Below are 13,572 nucleotides of genomic sequence, written 5' to 3'. Positions count from 1 at the left end.
TGAATGGGGCTTTTGCAGCAACCCTCAAGTGGCCATTTGAGGAACTGCCATTTTTAGCACTTCGCATTGGCCTCAATGCGACCAAGAAAGCCTTCCCCCTCGGTGTCAACATAGCCTATGTCTTTGTGTCTGTGTCTCCCTCTCAGTGTCTGTGGTTGTCAGGCTGTCTCTTGTCTGTGGCTCTGTCTCTCACTGCACGTGTCTGTCTGCAGAGGTCATTGTGTGCTTATGCGCGTAATGTGTTCGAGAGGCCTCTCCCTGGCTGTCAGCAAGCGTCCCTGCCTCATCCCCTCTGTCTGTCAACCCCTCAGTCTCTCTCTCTGACAGCCACCTGATTACTCTGTCTTCCTGTTTCTACCAGAGGATATGGCCCCTAAAACACACACACACACACACACACACACACACACACACACAAGACCTGTCTACACTATAATCCTCCCTCGCTCACACACACTGGCATAGACACTACACTACGCATAAGACCTGGTTGCACCATAATCCTTGCAGATGAACACACACACACACACACACACACACTACAAATACATAGTTTACACACACACACACACACACACACACTGCAGAGACTTGTCTGCAGGCCCGTCCTCAGGCCCCCTGCTCAATCAGAGCCACTATTATGATTATTACAATAATGATAACAGGATGATAGTGGTGAGTCATTCTGCTGATTGGGGTGCAGCAATCACTGCTGCATTGTGGCCAGCGAGCTTCAGCACTGCTTCCTTGGTTTAGTGTCTGCTGATCTGAGGTCTGTTCTCTCAGCCTCACACACAGGAAGGTCTCTGTTCATCACTCGCTGCTTTAGGAGAGCGTACAACAGGCGAGCTCGGTGACGTCATTAGGGATTTGAAATAGCAATGGTCCCTTTGCCTCCTGAAGGGGGAATTGTCATCTCTATTCTTCTCTTCTTTTACAATGATTGACTTGACTGAAACTTAGAAAGTGCTATACAAAAAGAACAAATTAAACACATACTGTAAAATATGAAAACTGCATTAACATCCATAGCGCAATAAAGACCCAAGAAACCAGAACAGCAAACAAATGAACATCATAATGAGAGGAAAAAATAAGTTGTCTGGTCTTTTTTCTCTGTCTTTACGATGTCTTTGCAAATGGTTATTTTAATATGCTTAACTGAAGTAATGCTATGTATTTGTATCATCATAGCTGTTCATTTTCCATTTCCTGTTTTTATGATTTTTTTTCTTTTTCTTAATGTTCTCTTGATTGCATTGTGGCTGCTTGAGTAAGGCATGCAAATTTGTAATGTAGCGGATACCAATCTTTCTCTTGTTTTCTAGTCACCAAGAGACTAGGTGGCCCGAGGACCACTTTGACAGAGACAAGCGCCAAGCAGAGTGGGACTTCAGTAAAGAGTTCTTCTGTGACGTGCCAGGTACAAATGTTTTCATTAAATGTATTCCAGGGTGGTGCTAACGGTCACCATTAATAGATAAATATATTTAAAAACACATTTTAGATGTAGAAGTTCACAAGACGTAGGCCAGATGCTGGGTAAATAAAACAATAGATGGCAAGAAGTATAACAAAGGCGCCCTGGAATAAATCATTCTCACTCTCAGCCTCCCCCCTCTCATGTAATATCTAAGCCAGGTTGGTGCTGACCCAGTGTTTTCCACAAGCGCTGACTGCAGGCAAGTTAGAAAGTTACTGACTCCTTTCCATCTAGATACTTTTAACAGCCATCTTTGTTTTTTAATACGGACAATTCCCCAGAATCCAATGGCTGTATTGATGTTAGGAGGCTGGCAGTCAAGCACCAGGACAAACATCTCTATCCTTCATCTCACCTGATTTCAGGACTGAGCCAGTGCAGGAGAAAGAAGCTCTGCATGTTGTCTTTGGTCCAAAATGTGAAAACAAAAGTGACACTTCAGTTTACTGTGGCATCAGCCAGATGCCACAATTGTCTTTGTCCCATATTTCTAGCAGTGTTGGGCTCATTACTCAAAGAATGTAATATAATTACTCATTACTTGTTACTCTTCACAAAAGTAAGATTATTACCGTACTTTACTTATTACTCCCTGCCAACAGTAATTTGTTACACTACTCGTTATATTACTTTTCCATCACACCCCACAAATATAACTGTGTCCCTTCTAATTAAAATTCAGACTTTGCATGTGCGTATGTTTGAATGTAGGCGTAATCGCTTCGTCGGTAAGCACAGCTAAGGCTTCAAACTATATATTTTTTCCTACAGCCTATGAATGAAATGAATCCATAAAAGTGACCTGCTTGGTGAAGGGCACACCTGGCTCAAAGTGATGACGAGACACAATCTTTTAAACAGCTTCTGTTTTATACAATCTGCAACAGGGGCAAACAGGTAGACCCAAACAAAGTGTTGGCAAGATGAAAAAGAGGCTAACAAGTGCCAACGCATTCTATCAATGCGCAATGTACGTAACTTGCATAGCAAGCCCTGCAACAATTAACCTGAGTCAGCGCTGTAGAAAGTAATGCAGTAACTTGAAGTTACTTGGATTAGTTACTGTAATATTATTACTGTTTTGGAAATTGGAATCCGTTACACTGCTGGGGAAAGTATTATATTACAGTCATATCTGCCCAACACTGATTTATAGTAGTAGTTTTATTAATTCAAGAAATATTATATTCCAGCATCAAGTGCAGTAGTCCATTTAGGATGAAATAACAACAAATGTCCAATGACATTAACACAGTTTTATTCTTTATGAAGGTGACAGTTATTCAAGGCTGGTATTCGCATCAGCAGAGGGGAAGAACCTGTGGAGCATACAGGCCATCAAATCCATGTGCAATCTGGACAACACAAGGGTAAGTAGGAGGATTTGATGAGTTTAAGTTTGTTAAATACTCACATGGCAGTTGATAAGTCATCTGAAATACGCGAGCATCACAATCATATTTAATTTAAATGTCCACGGATTTGTATGAAATTTGACGTGTAGATTCTTAGATATGTCTAAATTAATTCCATAACATGAGGTCACATTCACTGAATATAGGCCGATAGTATCCGACTCATAACACAGTTCCACTATATCTAATCCATTTTACTCTCTATTCATTCATCTTTCTCTTTCTTTCTCTCTGTCTCGGTCTACTCTCTATCTGTCTATCTACCTGTCCATTTATCATCCATCTCTCTCTCTCTCTGTCTCTGTCCCTGTCTCTCCCCAGGTGCGTTCCCACCGTGACTACTTTAGCCTTTGCCAGCGCACCAACGACGCCTCCTGTTGCCCCAGCTGGACGCTCGGTAACTACATTGCCGTCCTCACCAACAAGTCCTCCTGCCAGAAGATCACCGAGCGAGACGTGTCGCACACCCTAAAGATCCTACGCTCGTGCGCCAAGTACTACCACAACGGCACGCTGGCGCCCGACTGCTGGGACATGGCCATGCGGCGGAAGGACCAGCTGAAGTGTACCAACGTGCCCCGGAAGTGCACCAAGTACAACGCCATCTACCAGATCCTTCACTTCCTGGTGGACAAGGACTTCCTCAGTCCCAAAAGCATGGACTACCCTCCGCCCGCGCTCAAGTACAGCATGCTCTTCTCGCCGACGGAGAAAGGCGAGTCCATGATGAACATTTACCTAGACAATTTCGAGAACTGGAACTCCTCAGACGGCATCACCACAGTGACGGGGATAGAGTTTGGCATCAAACACAACTTGTTCCAGGACTACCTCCTCACGGACACGGTGTACCCCGCCATCGCCATAGTGATCGTGCTGTTGGTAATGTGCGTGTACACGCGCTCCGTTTTCATCACTCTAATGACCATAATAGCCATCATCAGCTCGCTCATTGTGTCCTACTTCCTCTACCGCATGGTCTTCAACTTTGAGTTCTTCCCATTCATGAACCTGACGGCCCTCATCATCCTGGTAGGCATTGGCGCGGACGACGCCTTCGTGCTTTGCGACGTCTGGAACTACACCAAGTTGGATAAGCCGCACGCCGAGTTGTCCGAGACGGTGAGTGTCACCCTGCAGCATGCTGCTCTCTCCATGTTTGTCACCAGCTTCACCACTGCTGCAGCTTTCTACGCCAATTATGTCAGCAACATCACCGCCATCCGCTGCTTCGGTGTCTACGCGGGTACCGCCATATTGGTCAACTACATACTGATGGTGACCTGGCTCCCAGCTGTAGTGGTGCTCCATGAACGCTACCTGCCCAATGTTTTCCCCTGCGCCAAGCCGCCACACCCGCAGAGGGGTTACTGTACCAGGACCTTCTGGGCCGGCCTTTGCCAGAAGGCCAACAAATGCCTGTTCACTCTATCCGAGGCATCCAGGATCTTCTTCGAGAAGGTGTTGCCCTGCATTGTCATCAAGCTGCGCTACCTCTGGCTCTTCTGGTTCCTTGCCATCACGGTGGGCGGGGCCTATGTGGTGTGTGTCAATCCCAAGATGAAGCTCCCGTCCCTGGAGCTGGCAGAGTTTCAGGTGTTCCGCGCCTCGCATCCGTTCGAGCGCTATGACGCAGAGTATAAGAAGCTTTTCATGTTTGAGAGGGTTCATCACGGCGAGGACCTCCACATGCCTATCACCATCATCTGGGGGGTGACCCCTGTGGATAACGGGGACCCCCTGAACCCCAAAAATAAGGGCAAGCTGATGCTGGATCGCAGCTTCAACATCTCCAGCCCGGCATCTCAGCTGTGGATCCTCAACTTCTGCCAGAAGCTGAGGAACCAGAGCTTTGTCTACCAGTCGGAGGAGCAGGATTTCACCAGCTGCTTCATTGAGACATTCAAGCAGGTCAGTCAGTACTGCTTGAAACTGAAATATATATATACAAAGTTTAAAGGGATAGTTCACATTTTTTAAAGTCTAGCCCTATTTGCTACTTACCAAAGATGGTGTTGATTGGTTGAGTTCTTTCTCAGCACAATCCATGCTGTTCCTCATAGTAGCTCTGGAAAGTTGGGGGGGGGAAAGGAATACAAGGTCAATGGGGTCACGCTCCTGTATGTACAATCTGACTGAGGCTCACTAAAATTCCATCCACAGTGCACACACACACACACACACACACAGTGCACACACACACACACACACACACACACACACACACACAGTGTACACAGTACATTTCAGTGAGCTTCAGTCAGGTTGTACATACAGGAGCATGACCCTATTGACCTTGCATTTTTCTTTCCAGAGCGACTATGAGGAACAGCATGGATTGTGCTGAGAAAGAACTCTACCAGTCAACATCATCATTATAAGTAGCAAATAACAAAATTGAACTATCCCTTATTCCCTTTATATCTTTTATGCATTGATGATGTGTTTTATTTATATATATATATTATAATAGTATATTTAGATAGACGTCTTGTGTGTGTGTGTGTGTGTGTGTGTGTGTGTGTGTGTGTGTGTGTGTGCGCGTGTGTGTGTGTGTGTGTGGGCGACATTTGATTAGTGTTACCAGGGACAGTAAACTTTAAACTCATCACATTTTAAACAGTGGATGGAGAACCAGGACTGCGAGGAGGCCTCCGTCTACCCCTGCTGCAGCCAGTCCACCTTCCCCTACAAGCAGGAGGTCTTCGAGCTGTGCATAAAGAGAGCCATCATGGAGCTGGACAGGAGTACCAACTACCATCTGGACAGCAAGACGCCCGGGCCTCGATTCGACATTAACGACACCATCAGGGCCATCGTTTTAGAGTTCAAGAGCACCTACCTCTTCACGCTGGCCTACGAGAAGATGTTCCAGTTCTACCGTGAGGTAGGATCTGCTGTATTTGTCATTTCATATTGCATGACTGTCTCTGGTGTGTACACTATAGACTTGTGTAAGCTACTTGCACTTTTCCAGTGCCACCTGCATATCCTCTCCTTAATGTGATATATACTTTGTATGTATGTTTGACCTATTTTGATGGTTTTATCTGATCTTTGAATTGTTCTTTAGCTTAATTTTGTATTTTTATTTTCATTTTGATTTCTGCTATGCATGTTTGTCTGGCACTTAAACACAATTTTAGGAGTGAGGTCTTTATGATTGCGTTTGTGATTGTGTTTCAGGTGGATATCTGGATCAGTGAGGAGCTGCTCGCCGCTCCTGCAGGCCTTAACCACGGCTGGTTCATCAGCAACCTGGAGTTTTACGACCTCCAGGACAGCCTGTCAGGCGGCACGCTGGTTGCCATGGCGCTGTCGGTGTTCGTGGCGTTCAGTGTCATGCTCCTGACCACCTGGAACGTCATCATCAGCCTCTACGCCATCCTGTCCATCGCCGGCACCATCTTTGTCACGGTGGGCTCGCTGGTGCTCCTGGGCTGGGAGCTGAACGTGTTGGAGTCTGTTACTATCTCCGTGGCCGTGGGGCTGTCGGTGGATTTTGCCGTCCACTACGGCGTGGCGTACCGGCTCGCCCCAGATCCAGACCGCGAGGGGAAGGTGGTCTTCTCCCTCAGCCGCATGGGCTCTGCCATCGCTATGGCAGCGCTGACCACCTTCGTTGCCGGGGCGATGATGATGCCGTCGACTGTGCTGGCGTACACCCAGCTGGGCACGTTCATGATGCTGATCATGTGCGTCAGCTGGGCCTTCGCCACCTTCTTCTTTCAGTGCATGTGTCGCTGCCTGGGACCCCAGGGTACCTGCGGCCAGATCCCCCTGCCCAAAAAGCTCCAGTGCCAGGCCTTCTCCGAGGGCACGGCCAACACCCCCTCGCCCCAAGGCAAGAGCTCTGGCCTGGGCAAGTACCAGCTAGACAGCCGGGGTGGGGAGGTGGAGCATTATGAGTTAGAGCCCCTGGCATCCAGTCATAGAAATGAAGAGAAACCTGCGGAGGAGAGTGAGATGTGTACTCAGCTTTATAATGGAATAGCCCCTCACCAGCACGCCGGCCCCTATCCACACATCCCCTATAAGAGCAAAACGGAGTCTGGGAGAGCCGCACCTGAGAATGGACTTGTAGCCACACTGAGCACACTGTCCAGATGCCAGTACTCTCACAACACTAACTGCACTTGTGGGGACCCCCCTCCTCATCATCTGCGCCAGCAGTGGACCCCCCGGCCCTGTGCTCAGCCTCCCCAGGATTCGCCCTCCTGCCCTGCCACCCCTCAGCTGTTCCCCCTCTCAGGAAACCACCCCAAACAAAATGCTGCCCTGTTATCTGCAACTCTGGACCCGCTCTACAAGAACATGGAGTGTCGAATGCACTATGTCCAGTATCCCCCAGCTCATTTCCACCACTGTTCCCAGGGCAGGGCAGTGGCCCCCAGGCAAGGACCTGCCCACAGCTGCCATCTCAAGAACTACTGTGTCCACACTGCAAACCTCCAGGGCAGCCTGGCCAGAGAGCAGAGGTCCACTACCCCGCCTCCAACCCAAGACTCAAGCCCAGCTCCTGGCCTAGAATCAGTGGGACAAGAGGATAACCATAGGCCTGGGGTGAAGGCCTCAAGCCCAGACGCCGGCGTTAGCCCAAATATCAGCACCCCAGCCCAGACTCAGACTCAAGCCCCCTCCCCCTCATCCTCCCTGGGCTGCATATTAGCCACGCCACACGCAGCCTCCACACACACAACCCGTCATGAAAGACGGAAGGCAACGGACAGTGACCAATGTTGTGGTGATAATCACACAACCACCGAAACAACAGCGCAAATGGACGCTTGTTGTAAAATCCCTGGCAACCAGGAGAAGCTCCAAAGTATTCCCGTCAGACGGGAGGAAAGTGTCCAAAAGTCCAAGCAGGAGTCAAAGAGAGAGCGGGCGTCCTCGGCCTCTCCAAAGAAACTCTTCTGTTTTAACAGGACGTTGAAAGTCAAGTGCAATTCCGTCTCTGAGTTTAACGTGCCAAAAACTGAAGCCAATGTGCCTCCTCTTGCAATAAACGCCAAGCCCTCATCTGAAAGTTTATGTTGACCACAAATAGAAATTGAAACAGAAACTCAATCCAAAAGGTATAGAGTGTCCAAAAGAGTATGATCTTACCACATATTATATCTCTGTGCAATCAAACAAATTTTTGGGATGTGTGCGTTGACTAAGTGCCTCAATCTGTTTCATAAAACAGCACGGACCCACTAAAATATGTTCCGTGTTTACATGTTGTTTTTTTTGTACTCACCAGTTAAGATATTCCATTCATGTGCCAGATCATGTTTTGATTTGACAGTAAAACACAGTGTGGTGTTGAAGCTCTGTTATTATGGGATAGGAAAGCATTGGTATCCACGCGAGCCAGACTATTCCTCCAGTCGATCATAGTGAGAAACACATGTGGCCACCTTGTATGAAATTAGGCTCACTTGCGTTTCACCGCGCTTCAGCTTGTAGGCAGGTCCGGTGGCTTATGTCATTATAGTCCGCGTGCACTTGTTTATAGGCATAAGAAGAGCAAACTGACTTGAGAGATTTTGGATAAGCATAATAGCAAGATGTCTGCACTAGGCACTAGCTACATGATAAGCTGGTCAGTGGTCACTGCTGGCTAGCAATCTCAACCAAAAACTAAACTAAATTTAACCTATGCTCTTCAAAAGAAAATCATAACAGCTGGCTTAAACATCCACACAGCACACAGATTGGTTTCACTACCAACAACGCTCCTGGGTGAAATGGTAGAAAGGGATGAAGAGGCCCGTTGCGTCTCTTGTGGGTGGTGATAGACAGGCTCACAGGACTAACGCGTTGTTGAAATGGTCTTCATTCTCAAAGACATCAGCCCAAAATGTTGCCAGCTACAATGGTAAATATAGTCTACTTATAAGGCAACCATTTGCATCGGCAGGAAAACCAGTATCTACAGTATAATGTCATACTCCATCAGTTGTGTCAGATAAAATCACAAGTGCATCAATCATAATAAAAATGTGCTACATTTTAAAAGCTGATGAAAATTGTTGCCTGACTTTTTTTTGTTGTATTTGTGGGAGCTAGTGTTAAATTTTGCAGTGTGCTGTTGAGTTCAAGTTGCCACATGCCTCAGATGAAAGACGTACTGTATGATTAAAATGTCTTTTTCTATCACTATTGTCTCGCTGTCTCCTATCGTCTCCTCCCCCATCTTATACACATTCACAAACACAAAGAGAGCATAAAATAAGATGAGCACTTACTCCCCATGGGCCTCTCTGTTCAAAGAAGGGCATAGCTTTAAAAATAACAGCGTACACCTGTTTCATTGTCTCATAACCGCTGGCGCCGTCGCTGCTAGCTCTGTTACATCTGGCCTCGGGTCATTGCCTGTGATTTGAACTGGGCTGGGTTGGCTCGTCTCTTGAGCTCATAGGCTCATATAGGCTTGATTTACACAAGTATAAATTATCTGATTTTATTACTTTTTCTGATACAAATTGCATCTCCTCCATCCTACAAGCCAATGCTAAGAAACTCACACTGTTCCTACTCAGGTACTGGGAAGTTTATGGGATGTCCAATTAAAATCCTGCATTCTCTCTTGTTAGGGCTCCTTGGAGCATCTACTACTGTAGTGAGTGTCATATTTTAGTCATGGTCAGAATCATGCAGGACTGCGCTCTGCTTCATACCCATACAGTGTCACTATGCATGGGGTCCCTGACTAGAGCTTTCCTCTGTTTTCGTCCCACAGTCCAAAGACATTCTCATCAGCTGGACAGGAAACTCTAAATTGCCTGAACATACGAGGATGATTGGGAGAGTCTTTCTGTGTTAGCCCTGTGATGGACTGGCGACCTGTTCAGGATGTTTCCCTGCCTTCCACCCATGTATGCTGGGTAGACTGACCCTGAAAAGAAATAGGTGCCGACGCAGGTAAAGGAAATATATGTGTGTCTATGTCTCGCGTGTTACACAGTGTACACAATCGAGCTGATAATTACACAAATGTATCGACTATGCAGCTCTGAACTTGTACTAAAGCAGACAGCTGTAATTACATGGAGACCATGCTCTCTGGCTCATACAAGGAAATGATTCCAGTTGTCATCGGCGGTGGCATTACTAGCCTGAACAGATCTATACATGTAGTCCCACTGAAAAACAATAGTTTTGTTTTCAAGTAAGGCTTAGGCTACCATTGTATGGACCTAGTACCTCATACAGATTCAGAACAGCATTAAAAACATCATTGTGCATATTTCCGATGTGAAATTTGACTTTTTGACCTGTCTTGAAACACGTTGAAACAAGGCCTATGACTGGGGATGTATTGTAAATATATATATACAGTATATATATATATATATCAAGAAAGTTAAAGGAGCACACAAGTCACACCTTTCCAGTAACATCCTGTTTCACATTCTTATCAACTCACCTGGGAGCTTTGGGTTAAGTAACTCGCTCAAAGACCAATTTATTCAATGGTGGTTGTTGAGGAACCTGTTCACTCCATCTTAGGATCCTCCTGCGGGAGATTTGAACCAGCAACCTACCAGTCACAAACCTGTTTGTCCAACTTGTACGCTATCTTCACAAGTCTTGTTATGCTCTAAAATCATAATAGAAGATTGTGTGTGTGCCTGTTGATGCTTGCAATATTATTTTGGACTAAGACTCACAAAACCTCAGTCGCTTTCCTACTCTTTCACATAAACACACGGTCAGTGTGACGAGGCTGGAGATTGTGGCCATCACTGAAATCTACACATTTCTGAGCTATAAGTCCGTTCTGTGCCTGGAATTTGATAAGGGCCTGGTTGAGTTGGCCTTTACTTCAAAACAGAGATATATGGTTTAGAGAAACATGACTGAGGGTAGACATAATATCCTCCCAATGTACAGTATCTTCTCCTCTCTCCTCCTTTTCTCTGCTTTTTCTCTGCTACTTCTGGACACAAGGCCATTCAATCTATTCCAACCAAGTGCAGAAAACACCTGTTTCCTCAGAGGTCAGTCGGGAAAAGAGGAAGTAATCCTCTCCGATCGTCTTTCTGCTCCCTGTCTTTCCTGCGATGTTCAATTCAAAGGCTGATCTGCTCCAACAGTAACCTAAGATAACATGACACAGCAGCCGGGTCAGGGCAGTGTTTTGGGACAGGGAATGCATCCCGGGGCAGTCAGATAAAGTTAGTCCTCTACGGTTGGCTCTTCTTTAGTCTGATTTGGGCTTTAAATCACGTTCGCTTCAGAACTCTCACATTTCACTGGATTGCTTTTGATGTGGAATTTCAGAGCCAATCTCCTTCTCACGGTATCGTAAAGGGATGCTTTGACATTTCAAATTTAGTATGTTATTCTTCTTCCCCAGACACTTTCCACACTGTGGTTCAAACCTTTCTAGATGGCTGCGCTGCGCTTCTGGGGAAACCTGATTAACTCTTCACCAGGCATTGGTTTGCTGATTTCACAGTTAAAGCAACAACAACAAAAAGGAAAAAGACGTCCCATGTCTGTCCATGCTGTTGGATTGCCAAGGGATCTCTGAGAAATGTAGTGCAAAAACATCACAGCAATGATCTTAGTACCATACTGTAGATATTGCCACACACAAAATCAGACATCTTGCTGCTTACCACATCACTACTAATCAAGTCAACAAGAGTTGCTGACTACCAAGTCCCCAAGACCAACCAAGTGATGAATTCCTTCAGAAGTTTAGTGCCCTAAGAAGTGAGAATGTTCCACTGCAGTCAAATCTTGCTTTAATATCACAGCCCTCCTTGCCCTGGCCGTGCAGCCACTCACGGCTACAGCGTTCCCTCCTTGCCCTGGCTGTACAGTCACGGCTACAGCGTTCCCTCCTTGCCCTGGCTGTACAGTCACGGCTACAGCGTTTCCTCCTTGCCCTGGCTGTGCAGTCACTCACAGCTACAGCGTTCCCTCCTTGCCCTGGCCGTTCAGTCTCTCACGGCTACAGCATTCCCTCCTTGCCCTGGCCGTGCAGTCACTCACGGCTACAGCGTTCCCTCCTTGCCCTGGCCGTGCAGTCACTCACGGCTACAGCGTTCCCTCCTTGCCCTGGCTGTGCAGCCACTCACGTCTACAGCGTTCCCTCCTTGCCCTGGCCGTGCAGTCACTCACGTCTACAGCGTTCCCTCCTTGCCCTGGCCGTGCAGTCACTCACGGCTACAGCATTGGGAGCTGATGGGAAAAGCTGTCCTGCTACCATTAAAAATTCATAGTCTTGGCATGGGCCCAGTCCTCTCCCTCCCTCCCTCCCCGCCTCCCTCTCTTGCTCTCTCCACCCACCCTTTCACACTAAAACATAGCAGCGTTCAGAGACACATCGTTCTCCAGCTGGGTAGAGCATATGCACTCAGTGGTTCACTTAGTGGCACCCCCCCCCCTTTGCCCCCAGAACAGCCTGAATTCTTCAAGGCATGGATTCAACAAGAAGAACAAACACCTCCATGTCTGAGGCCACGCTACGGTTCTCGGTTCTCTCTTGGAGAAATGTGGCTTGTCCCATTCAGGTTGGGGTTAAGCAGCAGTGGAGGAGTTCAAGGCTCTTGGGGGTCTTATTCACGAGTTGACCGCTGGTGAGGAGCAGCAGTAATGTGGGCGTTGTATCAGACCATGGTGGTGAAGAGAGAGCTGAGCTGCAAAACCCTCGATCTAACTGGTCTGGTTGATCTTCGTTCTTCCGACCCTCACCGATGTTCACAAGCGCTTCGGGTGGTTACCAAAAGAATGAGATCGACCTTGGCTGGCTTTGCGCTGCATGACCGGCGAGGAGTTCAGTTCACCCGAGGATGCCCCCCACCTCTCTATGGACCGACTGGGAGGAGAACTTGGTGCTGACCCAGAACACACTGGAGGGAGGGTGCAACCGGTTTCCTTCATGACCCTGACTGGCATAAGCAGCCAAAAAAGGGATGGATGGGGCGTCTAGAGGTAGTACCACCACGGACACCCGGGTTCAATTCCCAGCAGCGGTACTTCCGGCTTGGTCAGACATTCCCACAGACACAATTGGCCGTGTCTGCGGGTGGGAAGCTGGTGGGGTATGAGTTGGGGCATCTGTTCAGGGAGGACGGGGACTGGGACACCAGCGGAAATTGACAAAGTACAATTGGGGAGAAAATAGGAGAAAAATCTGGGGTGGAAATTAATGAAAAAGATGGATGGATGGATGATGATGGATGCTGCACTATCTAGTTATTCTATGAGAACTGTCTTCAAAGAAAGTACAACATTTGCTCAATGCACATACATAGGATGGCTGCCATTGTAGGACACTCGGCCTTACCTGTGTGCTGCATTAGTACAGCAGGATTTTCCAAACGCTTCTTCTTAGGGGGCGAAGAAGCAGTGACTGCAGCGTGACGTCTACAATGGCTGCATCTGTAGGCCGACCTTAGGCAGGAAGATGTGCGACGGGAGCCTCATTGGAAAACCTGTAAATGGTGTCAGTGAGGAGGAAGGAAAAGTACCACTGTACCCCAAAAACAAACAAACTTCCCCAAACAAACAAACACTATAAAACACATTAGTAAACCACCCACACGGGGCTTGCTTGATCCCTCTGTTAAAGGAACGCTCTTCTTTTGGATCATACAGGACGCTTTGTGTCGCTCTCAGCCTTGAACCTGCCAGCTCCGCCACGGCCGCCTTTATTTTCCCCTTCCACTA

General features: G+C 47.3%; 1 protein-coding gene across 2 annotated transcripts in view; it reads left to right on the top strand.

Annotated features, from left to right (window-relative positions):
• Positions 1-9,046, top strand: part of disp1 (dispatched homolog 1) — a 128,934-nt gene extending 119,888 nt beyond the window's left edge. For both annotated transcript variants that reach the window (XM_083643277.1, XM_083643278.1), the window contains 5 exons: positions 1,329-1,423; positions 2,756-2,853; positions 3,220-4,809; positions 5,522-5,785; positions 6,085-9,046. In XM_083643277.1, coding sequence (XP_083499403.1) covers positions 1,329-1,423; positions 2,756-2,853; positions 3,220-4,809; positions 5,522-5,785; positions 6,085-7,938 — 3,901 coding nt within the window. In that variant the 3' untranslated portion in view covers positions 7,939-9,046. The remainder of the gene's footprint in view (positions 1-1,328; positions 1,424-2,755; positions 2,854-3,219; positions 4,810-5,521; positions 5,786-6,084) is intronic.
• Positions 9,047-13,572: the final 4,526 nt, after the last annotated feature.

Source organism: Poromitra crassiceps (assembly GCF_964638095.1).
Source record: "Poromitra crassiceps genome assembly, chromosome: 9".
NCBI lineage: Eukaryota > Metazoa > Chordata > Actinopteri > Beryciformes > Melamphaidae > Poromitra > Poromitra crassiceps.
Note: the sequence above shows the minus strand (reverse complement) of the source record. Positions and strands in the feature narration are given on the sequence as shown.